Raw genomic sequence first — 22,922 nt, forward strand, 5'->3', positions numbered from 1 at the left:
AGAGGGAGGCAGTCGGGGATGGGGAGGGAAGGAAGGTGCCAGGCAGCCCCTCCCTGGGGCCATCTCCCCCAGGGGGCCCAGTCCCATCCAGACCCAGGCCCACAGTATAGCAACACCACCAAGTCCCACAGAACTTGGGGCAGCCCACCCAACCCCACCGCAGAGTATACTGTACCCACCCCATCCAGTTGTTTGAAATACACTGGAAGTGGAGCAATCAAAGCTAAAGTGAAGCTGCAGAAAGTCTTAATGACGACAAGGAAAAAAAGAAAAAAGATGGAAAGATGTTAAAATAGTTTTTACTTCCACAGAACTCTGAGCACACACACATTAAATAAACACAGACGCATCCATTCACAAACAGCTGATTAAGAGATGAAGGTGTTATTTATTGCCTGTTTTTCCACATTTAATCTGCTGTCATTGAAGCAGTACAGACCACAGTGGAGCTACTTCCAAAAAAGAGATCTTGAAATAGTTTACATTTATACAGCAGGTAAAATAAGCATTGAACACGCCACCAAGTTTGTAAGTAAATATATTTCTAAAGGTTCTACTGACATGAAATTCTAACCAGATGTCAGTAACAACCAATCCAATCCAAACATGCAAAGAAATTAAAACATAGACGTAAAACATAAAAGAGTTTAAGAAAAGTATTTAACCTGCTCCTCTATAGAGAAACTAGTGGGGTGCATTACTTGGGTGTGATTTTGGCCCATTCTTCCACACAAACTGTCTTCAAATCCTATTTGGGATCATCGTCCTGCTGAAGCATCCACTCTGGTTTCATCTTCATCGTCCTGGTGGATGGCAGCAGATTTTTATCAGGAATGTTTCAGTGCATTTTTCCATTCACCCTTCCTTCAGTTACATGAAGCACGCAGTGCCCTATGCAGTTACTGCGGCTGACACTCCCAGCGAGGAATCCAGATTGATATCACCTGCCAAAGTTTATTCACTCCTTCTGAAAGACTCTCTAACCGCAGGATGAAAACCAGTTGTGTTGCATTCTGGCTCCGACAGTGATGTCATCCATGAAGAGCAAATGCGACAGTATTGCTTTAATGGCTTTTTTCCGTTCCAAGCCTTTCCAACTTGGCTGACTTTGCAATGTGTAAAACTTTCAGGAAAATAACTTTATTTGTAAAAAGCTGTTGATGAAGTGCTTTTGAAAGTAGATGAAACAGTTATATATTGTATTTGGTAAAACTAGACTAATTTTTGACAATCTGTTTTGCAGGTTGACAGTTTGTGTCCAGATAAATATGCAATTATTTACATGGACTAAATAAATTAAAAAAAAAAAAACAGATTCTTAAGCAATATTTTTAAGGGCTAATCCAGCTCTCACACTGGGGCAAAGCTGGCATACACTGTGGGCAGTTTGCTGGTCTACTGTACACTCATTCACTCACACTCTTCCCAACAGGTGTTCCTTAGTTGCTGTGAATCCCCTTATCAAGTCGGCATCTGTGTTACGTTTCCTGTTTTACTTTGAAGTCTGTCTCATGTTAATGTATCAGGTTTTGCTTCCCCTGTCTTGTTAGCCCTGATTTGCCCCAGCTGTGTTTCCCTCCTGTCTCTCATTCACGGATTGCTCCCTCTGTGTATTTGAGCCCTGTGTTTTCCTCTGTCTGTGTTGTGATCTACCATCTTACCATGCTGTGTCATCTGCCTGTCAGCCTGTCAGGTTTTTGCAGTTTTCAGTTTAGGTTTTTTGGTTGTGTTTGCAGTAAATCTAAGTTTGAATTTACCTTCCTCCTCTATAATTCTGCACTTTGGGTCCTATCTTGCTTGCACGCAGCTGTCACATGACAGTTATGAGTTCAGGGATGAGCTGAGCTGTATTTAAAATAAACAAGGGATGAAGAGGGGCATTAAATATTTATGTGCTTATTGTGTATAATTATAGATTTTATAAACAAACAGTTTTGGAAAGGTGTATAGTTAAGTAATCAAAGATCAATGGATATCTGTATATATTGATGTAAGTGGCACAGATATTGAGTCATGTCTGTTTATATTGTTAGTGTCATGCTTCGTTGTTTAACACATTTCTGCCATAAAGCAGCTCCACTGCCTTCAGTTCTCAGAGACAGTGACGCTGCAGCTGTTGTGGCCGCTGCAATAACCTGTGTCTATTTTAACATCTGTTTTAACATCTCTGTTTGCTTTGTGGATTTTTCTAAACTCTATTTAGTCGTGTTGTGTCCTACAGAAATAAACATTTAAAGATTAATTTGTCTTATTCTCATCGTTTCAACATGTATGATGAAAAGCAGGTTGGATTTAAGATGATGTGCTAAAACAGATAAAAAGAAACATACATTATATCATCACCAGCTCACATGAAAAAATCATCAACATCACATTTATATGGTTAGTTACATCTGAATATATAAAATCAAGTCACGCAATGTGAAAAAAAATTAATGTTGCCCTCAGATGTGATCAGAGCCGACCCAGTGCAGCACAGAGCCTGTTACTGCCTTGTTTCCAGCATAAACGTCACTATAAACTGTACTGTATCTACAGACATTTGATATTTTGTCTTTGTGCAATCTTCACACCACCAAAAAACAAACAAAAAACAAAACAAAAACACACACATTTAAAAATAGCAGCACAACAAGTGATTTAAAATGTCAAAGCTATATGCATCAAACACCTGAAGTGGTTTTGGTGGCCAAGTTCATGCAGATAAGGAAACTGGTTCTTATTTGTCATCATAATTACCTGATACTAAACTCAAAAAATACAACAACTGTACAGACAGTTCAGCTATTATTATCATACTGTAAACTCATGCAGGTAGATTTAACAAGATGCTGCCATCTACTGGCTGATCTGCACTAATGCTATTTGTTAGAAATCAGATTTTTGACAGGTGTGATGACGTCACTGAAACCTCAGGTGAGAATGTGGGTGTGACACAGGATCCAAGGATGGACACGTCAGCTTTGCCGTTTTAGCAGTGCTTTTATTGACAGTAGTGATTAGTACGGTTTCGGGCTTCTGTCCATGAGAAAGGCACTACTCTGACTGTCACTCTCCCGCTGTTCTATCTCAGAATGTGATGAAAGATATCGATGTTGGTCTGAAGCCCTGAATTCAACAGTTTTCTCTGTTGTTTAAGTTGTTGTTTTTCCCTCCGTTGGTTCCCAGCACCAACTTACTGAACAGCATCAAAACGGGAAACTTCAAATCTGGTTTATCATCAGGATGTTATGTGTTTCTATTCACAGTCTGAGATGAGATGCTAACAGTCATGAACCTGAGCGAGGTCCAGAAAGTCTTCATCAAGAACTTGTGGTTTTGCGTGAGGAAGTCCTCCTCTGTTTAAAAATGAAAGAAAATTGAAAGATTCACTGAGTTATACTGAATATGACAAGTTTAAGAAACTTTTAAACTGTGACAGAGCAAATGATTCTGACACATACTGTAAAAATCTGTTAAATGTTCTGATATTTTTACATTTACAGCTCTTACAAGAAAATCACAGACTTACGTGTTCTCTACAATTATGATAAAACATAAATCCCCACGGGAACACAGAGATACAGATGAATACAGTCATGACGATTCTTCCCTGGCCTACAAAGACAATCCACAGTTACAAACACAGTAAAAACATAATTCAGTGTTAATGATTAAATGAGCACATTTTAAAGACAATAAGTGGAATTAGGTAATAACCAGTATTACTCTGAGAGGTGAACACCAGACTTTATTTACATGTTTCATTTAATTTATCTCCACTTACAGTCTGGTGACCTCCAGGTTACATCGGGCCTTTTGCCCCAGGAAGACTCGAGGCCCCAAAACCCAGAACTGGATAAAACTGATATTTGACATTTTGAATCAGAACCTCAGTATGTTTACCTGAAAGAGCTGCAGGTTTATGGGAGGATTTTACTTTGTTGTTTTCCAGATTTTCAAAGATGATCTAAGATGAAAACTGTTTGTATTGTTAGCCTGATGTTTCATTACCTCCCTACCATTACCAGTGTTGGGAAGGTTACTCCGAACCGTAGTAAAGGGACCTCTGGCTAATACGTCGGGTTCTGTGTCGGGCTCGTTGCCAAAAAATAGCTTTACTTTGTTGTCTGGGTCAACTTTGCTAGCGAGAGACAGAGAGAGGCGTTGAAAGGCTGCTCCAACGGAACTTATTGTTTCGGAGGAAAACATGAACACAGTGTACAGCTGAGTCTTAATAGCTTACTTACAACTGGGCTCGTCAGGCAGTCTTCTTGGCTGCAGTGGTTATTATTATATTTACATGCTTCCAGCTCCCGTTTTTGCTCGATGACTGCTCGTACTTTTCTACTTCCTTTTTCTCCCTCCTCGCGCTCAAAGACACATAACAGGTATGGCGGTCCATTCTCCCTGCAACACGGACTACACTGTCTATGAGGCTACATTCTTTAGAGCTATGCCTGTAGCATTCTGTAGCTTAGCACAACAACAACAACAACAAAAAGGCGCTCTCTCACCCAGGAAACACACAGGACAACAAAACCCAAACAGTCCTGACCCACGACAATATGAAACAGGAAAATACCGCCGTGTAATCCATTTATTTCAACAAAGTAACTGTATTCTAAATACCACCTTTTTAAATGGTAACTGTAACGGAATACATTTACTCATATTTTGTATTTTAAATACGTAACGGCGGTACATGTATTCCATTACTCCCCAACACTGACCATTACCTTTCATTAAGCCAACACTACACAGACTCAGTTTCACTTCTATAGAACGAGCCTAGTCTTGGACTCCTTTTAGTCTGAGACTGAACGAAATCCATTTCTAGAAAACTGTGTTTTCTGTTCTGGTAAATTAACCCAGTTCTCAGATTTGGCCCATATCTCCTGACTGTACTGTGTATAAGCAATACAATGAAAGAATGATTTTGTAAACTGTAAAGACTTTATTTTTACGTCTGGTCTCGTCATTCAGATTTGGTGGTTGGAGATTTCCAGGTTGCTGAGTTGTTTCATTCTTCTCAGGCTTTGATTCTAAAATAAAGTAAAATAAAATATTGTTTAATAAATTGTTTTATTAACTTAAAATTGATGTAATGTAGCAGTGAATTAAGCTGCTCTCGGCTCTGTACACAGTTTTATTGCTACCAAGTGGAAACTGAACACTGAAACAAAACTGAAACATGAAACCAACAATGAAGAACCAAAAAACAAACAAACTGTTGTGATGAGAGAAACAGTTTGTAGCTCTTCAGTGTTGGTTTCCTCACATGTCCTGATGAAGCTGCTCAGTAACAGTGTCACTGAGGTTGGACACTGTGGATTTCTGTGGTCGACTCAGACTCTGAGGCCTCCTTCAGGGATGTTACCTGGACCAGCAGCTCCATGAAGAATTAGCCTCACGTGTGTGTAAGCCACAAAGACTCTTGTGTTAAAAAGTCCAACTTAAAGCAGAAATGACCATGTTTACAGTCTTCTACATGAACCAGTTGTCATGGTCCTGGGTCGGTGACCCAGTGCTTTTAGTTTGTTATCATTTTCTAGATGATGATGATGATTGTTTAGGTTCTATGTGTTATATTCGGTCTGCCTCTGAGTCTGCGTCTGTATCTGTCTGTCTATGGTGTCACCCCATCTGTTTGTGAATCTGTCTGTTTAGTTCAATGTCTTGTCTGGTTCCATGTGTCTGAGTTTCCTGTTTTATTGTGAAGGTCTGTGTCATATGTGAGTGTGCTCAGTTTACGTTTCCCCTGTCCCGTCAGCTCAGATTCCTCCCAGCTGTGTTGCCCTCCTGTCTCTCATCCCCTGATTACTGGTGTGTGTATTTAAGCCCTGTGTGTTCACCTGCCTGTTGCTAGTTCGTCTGTATTGCTCAGTGTTCCCCGGTGTTCCCATGGTGTCCTGTCCCATGGTGTCCTGTCCCATGGTGTCCTGTCCCATGGTGTCCTGTTCCTCGTCTGCGTCTCTCTGCTTCTCATCCCATTGTCGTATGCTCCCAGGTCTGTTATTTTTTAGTTCTCCCAGTTTAGGTGTCTTCAGTTATTTGTTATGCCCCACTGTTTATTTGCCACTACACCTCTGTAAATAAAACTCACCGGCATCTCATCCACTGCCTGCATCTTGGGTCCTTCTAACTCCACATGGCTCGCCTCGGCAGCCGTGACACCAGTGTTGGTCTCCATGGATACTTTTACCATCATATCATTTCTGTGGTTTGTTTCTTACAGGTCTGTTACTGTACTCAGTACTAATTAGCAGGTGTGTGTCTGTGTGATGCAGTTTATGGATGTAAATTTCTAACTACACAGTTTTTCTGGTCATTTTTGTCCGGAATCGGAAACTTCATCAATCAAACAGGATATTTATAAAGACACAGTTTTTATGAAGGGGGAAACTATCTTAAGAGAGCTATTTTTCTTTTTCTCTCTTCAAAAAATGAAATGTTAGGTTTATAAACACCAATGTCAGGATCCAACCTTGATCCAGTTTAACAGCTCACAGTGATCACATGTGTATAAATGAATCATCTTACCAGAGACGGTGACTCTGCAGCTGCTGTAGCCGCGGCCATAACCTGTGTCCACCTCACACAGGTACAGACCCGAGTCCTCAGTCCTGAGTCTGGACAGCTGGAGTCTGACTCGTCCTTCTCTGAGGGCGTCTTTGTCACTCTGGACTCGTCCTGAAAACTCTTCATCCTGAAACTCTGAGAACTCGACACCACCACGAAGAAAATACAGAGTTGAGTATGTTTGATCAGTATTCAGGTAACAGGAGATCTTCAGTGCTGAGATGGACGTGTCTGGTTTGGTGGTGAACGTCCACTCCAGTGTGATGTTGTGGTTCTCCTCTGCCTGATAGGAGCTCTGTGTCACATCCACTACAAATGATCCTGTTGAGGAGACAGAGGAGCAGACACACAACTTTATACAACATCAGACAGTAAAACACAGGAATAAACGAAGCATCATTTCTGTTATAATCCAAAGAGCTTCAAGGCCCCCACACCACAGCCTGCTATATTCATTCATTCATAACTCCACAATCTGGTCCTGGTGGTTCTGGTTCATCCTAAAGATTTGAGAAGTTTCCAACAATCATGATGCCTAGAATCACATTTTCTCGACTCATTTGTTTACACAAAACAACAAAAAGTAAACAGTACAAAATATAAATAATCATAATTCATATACCCTGATCTGTGTCTGCTCTGATCATAGATGAGTTTAAATGCTCAGCAGTTTTTGCTCACCTCTGCAGAGGACGAGTGTTAGAAGCAGCACAGCAGCAGAGAAGGCCGAGGGTCTGTGTGTGAAGATCACACTGATCTCCTGAAGAGCCATCACTCATTACTCTGAAAATCAATAAGCAAAACAAGCTTCCTGTTACTCTCTGCATCTCACAGCAAGCAGCCCAGCAGACTAATATAACATCATGTGTTTTATTCTAAATGTTACTGTTTCTGATTCTTTAACAACATTAAAGAAATCTTACCTCTCTTCGAGGATTTCAAGTTCAGAGCTTCTCTGTGATGTGTTTCTTCATCTGTCTACTCTGAACAACATCTCCAGACTGCAGATCCTGCACTGTTGATCAGTGATTTCCTTCACTCTGTAACATCAACAGGAAAACAGGTTCAGTCCCAGTGAAGTCACATTCAAGAAGCTGTTTCAGTGTTGAGCAATTATGCATTTTTTAAAAATAGTTACTATGAAACTTTAGATCGTCACTTATTAAATAACAGAGTAATGATTTTAGATATATTCTGGTCGGGCTTGTACTGGGACAAAAAAAAATCAGCCTGGAGGCTTTGGTCCAAGCAGGTCACCATTATTAGTCTAAATAAATAAATAAATAATATATCTAATTATTAATATCTAATTAAAAACTGCCTCTGCTTTCAATGAGAAGTGACGCCATCCTCACTATAACCCATCACTAACATGCTGTAAAAAGAAAAGCAACTTTTTAATTTGGATGATAAATATACTAATTAATATAAATATATATATATATATATATATATATATTTTTTTTTTTTTTTTTTTTTTTTTTTTTTTTTTTTCCTTTTTGCCTTCCTGAGACACAAAAAGACTCCACACCAATAGATGCTATGAGACAGTGTGTGTTTGTTTAGCCTGTATTATTAATAAATATAAAATCCAGAAAGCTACACAACACGGTGTGGTTCATTTATAAACACAAAACTAACTTCGCTTTCACTGGTTTTTGTTAGAAAAAAATCAAATTGTTGCTTAAATTTGCACAAAATGTCAGAAATCTGTCATGAACTAAAATTCTAACCTACTTTTTTCACGAGTTGTTCGGTTAACCCTCTGAGATCCAAAATGTTATCGGCCATTTTGACTACTTTTGATTTTACATTCGTATTTTACTTTGTGGCGGTTTGTGATATGGGCAATATGGGCCGCTGCCGTCACTCCCAAAACTTTCCCCTCTTCCTAAACAACCAAATCACTTTAATGTGGGTCATAAAGATGATACAAGAGCCATATATTTTATGAGGTGGTACTCATTGTGAAAAGTTTAAGAAGCACTGCACTATGCAATACATTCAATTTTAGAATTTATATTCAGTGTTAACTGTAGCTAAGCTCAACGTGGTAATGCGCTTTAAGCTAATGCTAATCTTATATTAATAAACTACACTGTCATATGCAAAAAGGTGGCACTAGGGGTGGCAAGAGATGCCACCCTTCTAGATCCGCCCCTGTGCAGAACAAACCTGATGACTTGTTGATGAATGTAACCATAATTGTCTTAACTAAAAAAGCTAAAATAAAATTGTGTAACTGATGATTGTCACAATTCAGCACAGACAGGTCCATACTCAGTTAAAGCTTAGAATTATGTTTCATAAATTCAGTAAACCTGCTTCATCTTCTGTCGTTTCAGACAGCTGGGCTCCTGAGTTTGTGTCAATGAGTCTTTTTTAATGTAGCTGTCATGACAGAAAGAAAATCTGAAAAAAAAACAACCTTGCTGCTGCAGTCAGCTGTGTTGTATCTCTATGTGGCAAATACAATAAAGAAAAGTGTTTAATGGTGAATAATGAAACACTCACCAGGAACATCAATCAGCTCATACACCACTAAACACCAGCATCCAAAATAATTAGGTTGCACTTCTTTTTCTAAAGAAGCATCAGATACGATGTTCACTTATTTGAATGATGATCGTGAGATTAGTCAGCAGGGTTAGAGTTATGTTATGATCTTTTATTTTGAAATTACAATCCTCCATATCAGTGTAACTTAAGCACATAACTGAAACTGAAAGCTCAGAGTTTCTTTTAAGTCACCTTAATGAGACAAAGTCCTGCAGGTCTCTGCATGATTCCAAGAACAGTTCTTTATAAACATAAGTATAGAAAACAAAACAACCCCCCCCCACCAAATAAATAAAAAGAGGTCTTACCACAGATAAAGAGCCCATATTCCGACACAGTGATCCAAACTGTTGTTGTCAAAGTGAAATGTGTCTCTGGAGCCGAGCAGGTAACAAACTGAAACAAGGATTAACGAGTCACTGCGGGTTTCTAACATTCCATGATCTATTTATCAGGTAAACACTGAGCATGAGGGAGGCAGGAACGGCTGACCTTGATTGCATCACAGCAAACACATTAATGTGTCTTCACTTTCTCAACCACACAAACACCACTTTAATGCATCATGATTTTGCAGTATTTTATATATTGTATTTTTGTCATTCTCCAGGTCTGACTTGCCATTTCTGTCTTTCTGTCCTCCTCAAGCTCTCCCTCTCTCCCTTCACTATCTGTGTGTCTTTGTGTGTGCACATTCCGGTGTTCTCGTCTTTGTGCAGCATCAGGACTTTGAGGACTTTGAGCTTCAGTTTCGGGGCTGCACGTTCCTGCCTGGTTAAGAGACAATATTCAGGAGAGTATCTAAGTTGTAGTCAGCGCTGGGTTGTTGTATAACAAACAGACAGTCTTGTTATGTGAGAATTACTTACCTGGGGATGGGCGTCCAGGTACACACCGGCTCACTCCTTGGCGGCCGCTTGTCGGGGCCTGGAGCCTGGGGCTCGCTCGGGCCACTTCGGAGGTGGGGTGCCCCCGGCCTCTCGGCCTGGGGCTCGGTCACTCAGGCACGGCTGGCTGCCGGCGGAGCTCACGGGCGCGTCACTGCAACTCCCCCTGGCTTCTGCTCCGCGGCTGCTGAGTGAGCCCTCATCTGGGACTCTCCTCAGCTCTTTCTGGGACAGTGGCGCGGCTGCCCCTCTGTTGGTCTTCCTTGGTCTCTTGTGTTCTGGGGGCTTCTGGATGTCTGGAGTTTTGATCTCCTCCATACCTGCTTCATGCCCTGGAGGACGGGGCTGTGGCCCCCCCACACCCTCTAGCAGATCATTACATGAAGGAACCTTTTAAAAACAAGCGCGTCCATGCTCACAGGTGTACACACGGGTGATCACACACACAAACTACACCCTTTTTGGCTCCTACCTCAAAGCACACTGTGTTCTGTTGATCTTATGTGCTGCACAATAATGTTTAACATTTAGTATTTACTGTCATATTCCCATATATCATTGTGATGTTGTTTATTCTATTACTCTTGTTCTCTTCTGCTTGTTTTCTTTTTTCTTTCTCAACAGGTGATCCAGGTGATTGATATATGCATTTTCTTTTTCTTTTTTTGTTTTTTGCCCTTCTCCCCCGTCCCTCTTCTCAGCTGTTTCTCTTTCCCTCTTTCTTTCTCCCCTTCTTTCCCCCAGTCAAGTCTGTCCCATATTCAGCAAGTGAAAATAAAATAAACAATAAAAGGTGAATCAAATAGACCATTATGGCAAGGCTGGGATGGTCAATTTGGTAAAGTAAATCCGTTGGGCATCTTTCTTTGCCTTTAGACAACAATTCTGATGGAAAAAGAGCCAAACGGGACAGGCAAAAAAAAAAAAAAAAAAAAAAGAGAATTACTTACCTGTGTTCTCCTGTGGAGTGGAGATGGAGAAAGCTCAGAGACTCTTTGTAAATTGGAGGAGCTGTGGATGGAGTGTTTTTGAGAGAGCTGGGATTACACTGCTGTGAATGTCAAATTTTTGGAACGGTTGTTTTTGCACCGATTTCACAGTAAATAATTCACTGTCTCTGCTAAAGAAGTCTTGCAATTGAGTCCTGCTTTTCTGCAAAGTGGCAAACCCTTTAGTGCGCTTATCTGTTTATTGTGACTGAAGCCAGACAAACGACACAAAGTCATCTTAAACATCACACCACTGCAACAAGAATGGACTGATGTTTGCATAGGTGACATTACTATCATTGCTTTTAGCTCACAGACACATACTCAGTAGCACATGTTCATTATGCAACACTACTTGTCTCTCAGTGACTCAATACTTCTGACCAGAGCTAATCAACTGGCACAGCAGTCTCAGTCATGGTGGACATTGTTAGTCACACTCAATATCACACAAACGGGTACAATTCACATTACAAATGAACAAAAAGTGTTATAACCAGTGTTGGGTAAGTTACTTTAAAATAGTAACTTAGTTACATTACTAGTTACTTCTCTCAAAAGTAACCCAGGTACTTCAAGTTACTCGTTACTTTCAAAGTACCTAGTTACTAGGGAAAGTAACTTTGGTTTTACTCAGAATTCTCTTGTTAATGTGTTGCTTCCATAACTTTGCCAGTCTTCTAGCTTGCTTACTTGCCACAAGTGCACTGTGCCACCTACCAATAGAAAGGAAAAGATAATGTGCATATTTCCACGAGAGAAATCCCACGCCTGGACCGTCATTGACTGCTGCCATGATTCTAGCCTACGTCACAGCGTCATGTGCGCCTTTTACATCCAACACAAAAACTGCAGTCGTGGTGCTTTCGATTGTACTCAGAACTCGGAAATTCTGCCTTCTGAATAGGAAGATGTTGGTAACACCAGACTGCAGATGAGCTGCATACAGGGCTGGACTGGGACAGAAAATTGGCCCGGGCATTTTGACTAGAGACCGGCCCACCATTATAGGAAAAATCATAAAGCCTTTGAATGAAAACAAACGCTGTTGTGACAGTGATGTACACTGTTTTGATGGTATATATGCATCAATCCATCAATCGTTTGTTGTAAGATTCAGATAATTATTTTTTAAAAGCTAGACATTTTAAATGAGAATAAGATAGAAAAGTATTTCTTTGTGCCCCCTCTCCCTGTTAATGCCCTACCTGCCCCCCTGGCAAAACTTTGCTAGATCCATACCTGCACAGTTACCAGCTGTCAGCTACATAAAAAAGGATCCTGGTGTTATTTGTCTCTCAGAAACAGTTCATAACTTCCCTTCAACTCATTCATGTCACCTAAAAGGTAAACCTGTTTCTCCATCACCTGTTCAGCTCTGATGATTCAGTAAGGACATCTCCTGGTTTCATCTTCATGTTTCCCTCTCACCAGATATACAAACCGATATCATGACCAGCAGCTTTTTTGCAGCTGTGGCTCCAGCAAACATCAGCTGATACTAGAAATTAATATTAAATAAATTCTAACAACAGCTGATCAAGCTTAAACGTGCTGCTGTTGTTTAGCGCGACATCCGCTGGTTTCCTCTTTCGGCGCAAAGTGGGCGATAAACAAACAAGAGAGCCGATCAGCTGATCATTGATCAGTTTCATGATTGAAGTAGAAACGGGAGAGGGAGGGGGGAGAATGAGAGAAGAAGAGGCAGCTGTGCAGCAAAGACACAGAATAACTCCAGCTTTGTGCCTTTTTCATTGTAGCTGAATTACGGGACAAACTGTTCCTTTTCACCTCAATAAGAAACGCGTAATATTTTCTCTGAATACCAGACGGGACGGTTGACAACTCTAATAACTTATGAACAAAATAAAGTTCAACATCATTAACTTCATAGCACCCACCCAGCTGTATAGAAACTCCGTCATGCTAGCTAGCACGCAGTACGGAAAAAGTCAGCATAACCAAAATAAACTCCACCTAAACTTGGTTTATATCTGACCCAGAAAGACTGCAGGTCATAACTTCTTACCTGAAGTTCAGTTCACACTTGGACCGGCCGCCTCGGGTCTCTTTTCCTTCTGCGTCCCCTTTCTCCAGCCCGAGAACGTGTTGCTTTCTCTCATCCACCTGCTGGCCTCCACCACTTGCTAATGTTACTGAATCTGTGGAAGCTCCGCGATAGCCACCACACGAAGTAACGAGCCTATCTAAATCCCAGTAACGACTAACATGTTCCTGATTTTGGCATAATAACTAGTTACCGTGCTCGTTACCACAATAATAACGTAGTTACTGTAACGCGTTACTTAATAACGCGTTAGTCCCAACACTGGTTATAACACTGTAACTCTACAAATGAACGCCAGCGTGAACCATGATTCTAGTGCCCTCTGCCCTTCAGCACTACAAGATTTTCCTTTGAAAGTAGAAAAAGTGAGCTCTCTGGCTCCGATTGAGTGCAGAACAAAGCTGATTAGTCTAAACCTCAAAATCAACCAAACACCTCCAAAATTAGTTTATACTTACTTTTTTTTAAAAGAAGCATTAATTAAAACTGTTCAGTTATTTAATTGATCATCTTTACCTAAGATTTGATTGGTCAGTAAGGTTAGGTTATGACCTTTGATTTTGAAGCTAACTTAATACTGAAACTACATGTCATGGTCTGTGTGTAGGCAGGCAGGATAAAAAGGACCCAAGTGCAGGACTTGTGGAGGCAGAAAAATACAGAGGCAAACACACGGGGAACAAGGACCAGAAGGGGAACACAGCTGATACAAATTAACTGAAGGGACCAGGTGGACGCAAAAGAGGAAACATCAACATAAGACACACACCTTCAAAGTAAAACAGGAAATTCATTGACAAAACTCAAAGGCACCAAACTCATATTAAGCACTAAAGAATAACAAACCACAAAAATAATACAACACTGGGTCACAGACAGTTCAGAGCTTCAAGTCAAGTCTTGCTCCAAGAACAGTTCTTTACAAACATAGATGCAGGTTCTTGTCTGTCGAGTTCTCTGACACCAAAACAAACAAACAAACAAATAAAAAGAAGACTTAGCACAGATGAAGACCCCAGACTCTCACACAGTGATCCAAACTGTCGATGTCAAAGTGAAATGAGTCACTGGAGCCAAACAGGTAACAAATTGAGACAAGAATTAATGTGTCACTCCAAACCAGAAACTCTTGTCTGATCAGTTTCTAAAGGTCATTGCTGCACATTTAATGGTGTATATATCAGTAAACAGTGAGCACTACAAACACAGGGACAGCTTCACAAAGAGGAGCTCAAAATGGTTTCAGCAGAAAAGCATTAAAACTTAGATATGATTCTTGCTAGTGTGCTGTGTAAGGTCAAGATTTAGAAAGTAGGGTACCAAGATTTAAAATATATTTTAAAAAAAGACCCCTTTGACATCTGACTTTTACCTAAAGTCAACAGATTAACCTGTAACTCAAAGTAATGATAAGTCTAGTCTCGGTCATTATTTATAAGTTCACTATAGAATAATGATAGAAGAAAAAGACAATCACTGATTATGATACACATGATGTCCAACATGATGTATGTACTGACATACTGTCACAGCTGGACTCACACATTAAAGAGCAACGAGAGACGGGAAGAGGCTCAAACTCAGGAAACAACTATTTATTTACAATAACAGAAACATCTGTTTATGAATTAATCAGCCGTCTGATTCAGCTGAAAGACAAACTTCAGCTCTCAGACTGAAGTTATTTGTTGGTGAGTGGGTCCTCATCCTCAGTATATTAGGAAGACACTGTTACCTTAAAACAATCTAGAGCATAAAATATAAACAATCAAAGTGCTGATGTGTGAGATGATGGACGCAGATGTTAGTTCATGAGAGCGCTGCCCTCTACTGGCTGATGTGCAGTAATACTGCTCTCGTCCTTCCTTCTACTCCCACATTTAAACTGTGAGCAGCTCTGACTGACAACATGCTGTCACACTGAAAACTTCACATCTGCTTCTTCCTCCTCAACAATTCATCTTTACAGTCTGATCTGCAGCTTCAAGGACCTCTCTGCTCCTGACTCTGTGCTGCTTTCATTCACATTTAGACCTTCTTCCTGCAGTTATTACAGAGTGACAGGAGGGGGCGCCAAATGTGACTGCAGGTGTTAGTTGGTGCTGAAAGTGCTGATATGTTTGCGCTGTAACAGTTTGTCAAACTTGCTTGTTAACTTTATGCTGATCAGTGTTGTATCATCAGTAATCAGTGATCAGTAACTAATTACTGATTACTTCCCCTAAAAAGTAATCCCATTACTTTACTGATTACTCTTTTTCGAAATTAATTAGTTACTTTGTTACTTTTTTAAAACATGATTTACAACCTAAATATGTGATAAAGCAATAAATCATTCAACCCAAATCTACTATGTAATCAAATGGAAAAAGTCAGTTTTTAAATTTTGTTTTATTAGTTTTAATATTTTAACTTTCAAGTTCAAGTTCAAGTTGGCTTTATTGTCACTTCAACCATATACATTTAGTTCACAGTGAAACGAAACAACGTTCCTCCAGGACCAAGGTGCTACATGCAACATAAATTTACAACATAAGTTAACACTAAACTAGCTAACTAAGAGGCCTAGTTAGCTGGCTAGCAGAGACAAGACAGACTGACCTAACATAAATTACAACATAAATTAACAAAAAAAAAAACTAACTATCTAACTATCTAAGGAAGACTAGGAAGTAAAGAAGTTAGTGCAAAAAGACCAGTAATAATATTGTGCAAAAGAGCATTTACAGGTTGGTGTATACGATAGTTTGATGGTGTAGGTCGGTGTGGGTCGGTGTGTTTGCGCTTGTGTTGATTAGTCAGTTTAGACTCAATGCTTGAGGTAGTTAAGTTAAGCTGAGTGATAATGTTGTGTGTGTGTGTATATGTGTGTGTGCGCGTGTGTGTGTTTATCAGTCCAGTCCCTTTTTGTTGAGGAGACGGATGGCTTGTGGAAAAAAGCTGTTGCACATCTGGATGTGTGTGCCCGAATGCTTCGGTACCTTTTTCCAGATGGTAGGAGTGTGAATGCATAAAACAAAAATTAAATTATATGCAACATTCTCTGACTGGAAGAAATTAGTTTAACATTTAATCCTATTTTATGCACATTTCTGCACATAAAATAAAATAGGTTTTTGTGTTTACAGTCAGTCTTTCAAATAGATGCAAGTGAAACACAGCAGAAAATAAATAAAATCCAAGACTCAGCAGTCCGGTTGTTCTATTTTCACCTGTATAGCAGGAGTAGGGCAGGTTTTAGTAACGCAGTAATGCAGCGTGCTTATGGGAAAGTAATGGTAATCTAATTACCTTTTTTGCAATAGTAATCCCTTACTTTAGTTGTTACTTGAAAAAAAAATTGGATTACAACTAACATGTAGTTTAATTGTGGATCATCAGCGGTGATTCTGAAAGGTCATAAATGTGAGTGTAGACAGACAGGATGACAGCAGTGCCGTTGCAGATGTGGCACCCCTGTGAGGGAATGACCACATTAATGTTATTTTGTGTAAAACACTCATGTAACGGGACATTTTTCATTGCTATATGTATTTATTTTCAGTTCTTTAAGAGGATAGAAAATCCATGTAATAGGGATTCATTTTATGTTAGAAAGCAGTGAGGGCGGAACTTTGGTGCTTGCTCCGGGGTTTGGGGGTGCAGTAAGTGGAGCCCACCTTCCGCTGCTTCCTCAGACACGTTCTGGAGGAAAGCAGAGACGCATCGTGTCTTCCTTACTCCGCTCTTCACCTGCTTTTACAGGTCGGTAAATGGTGCTCGCACCGAAAATGTTGTTTATTGTTACCATGGTTACCCACGTTAACGTGAATGAGAGAGTTAAGGCGGTCCGCCCGAGTTAATTACATGTAAACGCGGGAGAAAACCAGAGGAGTGTCCCGTGCGACCGCACCGCGAGCCCGCTCGTTAGGTGGAGCGCTCGTGAAGCAGAGTCAGTGCGCTCCTATGCTCTGTGCAAACGTGTTGTAATGCTCCAATCGAATCAGTTCTGTGAGATGTGAATGTTAATAGTTATGTTGAAAGTGACTGAGTAGATTAGCTAGTGTAACACAAGCACTCTGAGCAACTCTGTGTAGCTAACAGAGGCATTCACGGGTTAATTAAACAAGCTGTGTTTCATGATGCACTAAATAGTGATTTTGCCAGTAAATTACTGGAGGGAACAAATGTCATGTATTTACCAATGCTGTTATTGAATATAACTGTTTAGCCAGTAAGACACTGCAGAAGACAATGTGATGTGTTTATGGATATGATAAAAGAATGTAGTTGTTATGGAAAGAAGTGTGAACTTAAGAAACTGAACCAGTTAAAAAGAGTATATTTCACTGATGTTGTGAAATAAGTGAATGTAATTGATGTGAATGAGGAACCAGCTGAACAGTATATTGAAAGCTCATGTTTAGTGTTTTATAGCATTTATTTGTGTGAAATAAATCAGACTCAGACACGTTCTGGAGGAAAGCAGAGACGCATCGTGTCTTCCTTACTCTGCTCTTCACCTGCTTTTACAGGTAACTTATTGTCATCGTGGTCTTCATCCTTGGGACCCGTAACACAGAGCTTTCCACAGATTATTAGAGCAGCAGCACAATAATTAGTTTATATGTATTTGTATGTATTTAAGCTTGAGCCAGCCAAAGAAAACAAAAACAACTTTAATGTGTGTGACTGGTGCACAGTGGCTGTGGATTCATGCTCAGAGTTAGGTTACATCAAGTGTAGCAGAGATTCATATGAATTTTAACTGGTGATCCTGAGATCCATTGACTGAACTTCACTTTTGTACCAACTACATACTGTCTAACATAAAGACAGTATAAACGTTGTACTGTCTGCATAAAGGATGAAAAATGAGCCAGGACAATTCATCAAACATCTGCTGACATCTGGTTGAATTAAGTTGTGTAAATCCACAAAGAGCAGCAGGTCGGATGATCACAGCCTGTACATGACGAAAATCTACTGAAGCTCTCAGCAGTAATTATTCTGAGTCCTGATTTGTTTGCCCACTGAGCCACTACAACCAATTTTAGGGTTCCTCCACCTGCTGAATCCACTTTAACCCCTGACTGTAATAATTTTCCTGTTTAGAGGCAAAATCACCGTCTACAATGTAGACAACAGAAATATGTCAGAGCTAGTACTTTCTCACTTTTACTTGAGTAAAGAAGTTAAGTCAGTACTTCAATTTTTACTAAAGCAGTGGTTCTCAAACTTTTCACAATGAGTACCACCTCATAAAATATATGGCTCTTGAAGTACCCTTATGACCGTCATTAAAGTACGGTAGTATAGGCCTATTTAACACCACATACAGTTTACATGAGACAATTTCATTTCTTATATGAACGTTTTTCTTGTTTTAACTGTCATAAACAGGATGTGACAAATGATAATAATAACAACTGTACTGCATTAAAACATTCACAACAGGGGGTTATCCGGTCTTTAAGTGATGACATGATGAAAGCTGCTTCCAAACTACTCTGCATTTATTAAGGCGGTTGTGTTTCTAACATGTTTTAATGCTTTGTATCTTGTTCTATTTAATTTGAACAAGCCCCTGAAAAAAGTCAGTGATCACTGTCAGCCTTTCTCTTGTTTTTATCATCACTTTTCATTTTAAAGTTCAGTTTTTAAAACCTTACAATGTAACTACAGCGCAGCCCATGCAGCATTATGTTATTATATATATTATATTATACGTATAAATGACTAACCACATATTGCAGTTGTTCTCCTGACTGAAGTTTAGTCCGTTTACAGCATCCTGCCATGTGACTGTATTTGTTCCTAACCACCGGGAAGGCCTAAGGAAACAAGCCCTCCAGCGCTCTGTAGGTTTTGGTTTTTATGAAAAAAAATAAGCTTTTTTTTTCAATCTTCTAAAGCTGTTTAACTTCTAGAGAGAATCGCAGCAACTACATGATGAAGCTTTCAACTCCAAGACAAACTAAGACAGTTTTCGTGTAGTATGAGTATGAGGGTGTGACACAGGCCCTGTGTATTTTTTACGTTGCAGTATTTTAAATATTTTATAATATTTCTGAGTATTCCATCATATTATGCTTTACTTATGTTAAGATTATAAAGCTGAAACAATGATTAGAAACGTTTCTGTTAGCAGCACCCAGCAGTTTATCTTCTAACCCTTTCTTGTTTCCCAGCGTCAGATACAATTAAAATGCTGATTCTTTAAATGTCATCACAAGAGTTTATTAAGCATGAAACATGAAGCTCCATCCTGTTAATGCTGTTTGTGTTTTACTTGAAATGATCCTGTTTTTATTTTAACCTCTCAGTATATTTATAATTCAAATGAGTTGAAGGATAACAATATTGGACTGAAGTCCTGAATTTAAATCTTTTCTCTGTTGTTTGTGTTCTTTTTTATTCTCTCCAATGGTTCTCAGCGCCAACTTACTGAACAGCATCAAACTGAAAACCTTAAATTTCGTTTTTCCTCATGATGTTATAAGTAGTTTCTATTCACAGTCCGAGATCTGCGGCTCCCAGCTGATGTTGTCATCATGAATCTGAACTAGAAGGTTCACCTGCTGAGAGCTTCTTCCTCATTAACTTCCTGGTTTTGTATGAGGAGGTCTGTTTTCTGTTTAAAATGAAAGACAATTCAAAGATTCACTGAGTTATACTGAACACGACAAGTTTAAGAAACTTTAAACTGTGACAGAGCAAATGATATTCTGACACAAACCATGTGTCAAAAAATGTGTTTTGATCATTTTATATTTACAAAACTTACAAGAAAATCCTGTTTTTCTGACAGACTTACGTGTTCTTTACAATTCTGATAAACAATAAATCCCCATGAGACCAGAGAGATACAGATGTATACAGCCACGATGATTGCTAACCAGAGTACCAGGAAAAATTCTAAGGTACAAAAACAGGAAAAACATAATTCAGTGTTAATGATGTAAACGAGCACATTTTAAAAACAGGAAGTGGAATTGACCATTAAATAAGCAGTATTACTGTGAGAGGTGAGCACCAGACTTTATTTACATGTTTCTGATGCACAGAGAATTTAATTTATCACCACTTACAGTCTGGTGACCTCCAGCTTACATCGGGCCTTTTGCCCAATGACAGCCAGGAAAGACTCGAGGCCCCAAAATCCAGAACTGGATAAAACTGATATTTGACATTTTGAAGCAGAACCTCAGTATGTTTACCTGAAAGAGCTGCAGGTTTATGGGAGGATTTTACTTTGTTGTTCATATAGACTCAGTTTCACTTCCATAGAACGAGCCTAGTCTTAGACTCTCTTTAGTCTGAGACTGAACTAAATCCATTTCTAGAAAACTGTGTATTCTGTTCTGGTAAATTAATACAGTGCTCAGATTTGGCCCATATCTCCTGACTGTACTGTGTATAAACAATATAACAAATGAATGATTTTAGTGTTTTTGTAAACTGTAAAGTTATTATTATTTTTTTTTAATATATATATATATATATATATATATATATTTACTTATGCCTTTGGTCACATCATCGAAATCTGGCCTCTGGAAATTTCCAGGTTGCTGAGTTGTTTCGGTCTTCCCAGATTTTGATTCTGAAATAAAAAAAATAACATATTTTTTTAAATTTTAGCTCAGGTGGTAGAGCAGGTCACTTACTAATCAAAAGGTCGGTAGTTCGATCCCAGCTAAATATTTTTTTGTCTGTGATGCATCATCACAGTATGAATGTGTGTGAATGTTAAACACTGTGAACATGTGAGACAGTATAGACCAAAAAGGGCTCGTGTCAATGGGTGAATGTACAAGTTGTGTAAAGCACAATGAAGAACCAAAAAACAAACAAACTGTTGTGATGAGAGAAACAGTTTGTAGCTCTTCAGTGTTGGTTTCCTCACATGTCCTGATGAAGCTGCTCAGTAACAGTGTCACTGAGGTTGGACACTGTGGATTTCTGTGGTCGACTCAGACTCAGAGGCCTCCTTCAGGGATGTTACCTGGACCAGCAGCTTCATGAAGAATTAGCCTCACGTGTGTGTAAGCCACAAAGACTCTTGTGTTAAAAAGTCCAACTTAAAGCAGAAATGACCATGTTTACAGTCTTCTACATGAACCAGTGTTGGTCTCCATGGATAGTTTCATATCATCTCTGTGTAGACTTCCTATATGTCTGTTACTGTACTCAGCACTAATTAGCAGGTGTGTGTCTGTGTGATGCAGTTTATGGATGTAATTTTCTAACTACACAGTTTTTCTGGTAATTCTATTAAAAATGCTCCAAAAGGAAACATCAGCTCTAGAACAGTGAAGAAGATCCAGTTCATGTTCGACTCAGTGAAAGTGGGGCTACAGCTGCTGGTGTCTGAAACTCCATCAATCAAACAGGATATTTATAAAGACACAGTTTTTATGAAAGTGGAAACTAAAGATTTGTGTTCATCACTTTGAAACCCTGTAACAATTATACACACCAATTTTATCTCAGGTTTGAACCATGATTAACGTTAACAGCTCACAGTGATCACATGTGTATAAATGAATTGTCTTACCAGAGACGGTGACTCTGCAGCTGTTGGAGCCGCGGCCATAACCTGTGTCCACCTCACACAGGTACAGACCCGAGTCCTCAGTCCTGAGTCTGGACAGCTGGAGTCTGATTCGTCCTTCTCTGAGGGCGTCTTTGTCACTCTGGACTCGTCCTGAAAACTCTTCATCCTCTGAGAACTCGACACCATCAAGCAGAAAATACAGAGTTGAGGGTTTCTGATCTTTTTTCATGTAACAGAGGATGTTCAGTGCTGAGATGGACGTGTCTGGTTTGGTGGTGAACGTCCACTCCAGTGTGATGTTGTGGTTCTCCTCTGCCTGATAGGAGCTCTGTGTCACATCCACTACAAATGATCCTGTTGAGGAGACAGAGAGGAGCAGACACACAACTTTATACAACATCAGAACTGTGAAACACAGCAATAAACGAAGCATCATTTCTGTTATAAATCCAAAGAACTTCAAGGCCCCCACAACACAGCCAGCCATGTTCAGTCGTTCATTCTTTCATAACTCTATATTGTCCTCCTGGTCGTTCTGGCTAGTTTCCAACAATTGTGAATTTGAGAACCATTTTTTTTATGTTTAAACAAAACAACCAAAAATGATCATAGATGAGTTTAAATGCTCAGCAGTTTTTGCTCACCTCTGCAGAGGACGAGTGTCAGAAGCAGCACAGCAGCAGAGAAGGCCGAGGGTCTGTGTGTGAAGATCACACTGATCTCCTGAAGAGCCATCACTCATTACTCTGAAAATCAACAAGCAAAACAAGCTTCCTGTTACTCTCTGCATCTCACAGGAAGCAGCCCAGCAGACTAATATAACATCATGTGTTTTATTCTAAATGTTACTGTTTCTGATTCTTTAACAACATTAAAGAAATCTCACCTCAAGGTTCTCTGTGGCGCGTTTCTTCATTTGTCTACTCCGAACATCATCTCCAGACTGCAGATCCTGTACTGTGGATCAATGAGTTCCTCCACTCTGTAACAATAACAGGAAAACAGGTTCAGTTCCAGTAAAATTGTCACGGACCTGTGTCTGAAGGACCCAGGGTCTTTGAATAAGTATGGACGTGTATTTTTTGTGCTGCTGTCCTGCTTCCTAATGTTTGTGTATAGCTGGGTGTGTATGTGGGTGTGGCAGAGCACCTCTTCCTCAGCCCTGGTGGGGGTGTCAGCCAGGAGCCTGGCCACACCTGAGGACGAGAAACGCACACACACCTGAAGTTGATCAAGCCTCGTCTGGGAGCTATTTAATAGTTTGTCCGAGCGTTCCTTGACGCTGGACTGTTGCATGAGACTCCACATTAGTGTTGTTA

The 22,922-nt window shown here is 39.8% G+C and overlaps 2 protein-coding genes across 3 annotated transcripts in view; both read right to left on the reverse strand.

The window, feature by feature from the left end:
• Positions 1–2,291: 2,291 nt before the first annotated feature.
• LOC146713659 (uncharacterized) lies at positions 2,292–22,542 on the reverse strand. The gene is made up of 6 exons (XM_085449571.1): positions 22,490–22,542; positions 7,243–7,344; positions 6,523–6,882; positions 4,947–5,024; positions 3,512–3,597; positions 2,292–3,338 (listed from the first exon to the last, which is right to left on the reverse strand). The coding sequence occupies exons 2-6, from the start codon at positions 7,331–7,333 to the stop codon at positions 3,303–3,305; spliced, it is 651 nt and encodes a 216-aa protein (XP_085305697.1). The 5' UTR covers positions 7,334–7,344; positions 22,490–22,542; the 3' UTR covers positions 2,292–3,302.
• LOC146713660 (uncharacterized) overlaps positions 19,268–22,922 on the reverse strand; it is a 39,681-nt gene continuing 36,026 nt past the window's right edge. Inside the window, exons 1-6 of one of the 2 annotated variants that reach the window (XM_085449533.1) lie at positions 22,490–22,554; positions 22,248–22,349; positions 21,604–21,957; positions 20,566–20,649; positions 19,861–19,961; positions 19,268–19,677 (exon numbers count right to left, since the gene is read on the reverse strand). In XM_085449533.1, coding sequence (XP_085305659.1) covers positions 19,618–19,677; positions 19,861–19,961; positions 20,566–20,649; positions 21,604–21,957; positions 22,248–22,338 — 690 coding nt within the window. In that variant the 5' untranslated portion in view covers positions 22,339–22,349; positions 22,490–22,554 and the 3' untranslated portion in view covers positions 19,268–19,617. Of the gene's footprint in view, positions 19,678–19,860; positions 19,962–20,565; positions 20,650–21,603; positions 21,958–22,247; positions 22,350–22,489; positions 22,555–22,922 lie in introns of those variants that run through there. The other variant, XM_085449541.1, reaches the window with a different exon arrangement.

This window comes from Copadichromis virginalis, linkage group LG3 (genome assembly GCF_057382275.1).
Source record: "Copadichromis virginalis isolate Kocher_CV1m ecotype Utaka linkage group LG3, C_Virginalis_male_GT1.1, whole genome shotgun sequence".
NCBI classification, from domain to species: Eukaryota; Metazoa; Chordata; class Actinopteri; order Cichliformes; family Cichlidae; genus Copadichromis; species Copadichromis virginalis.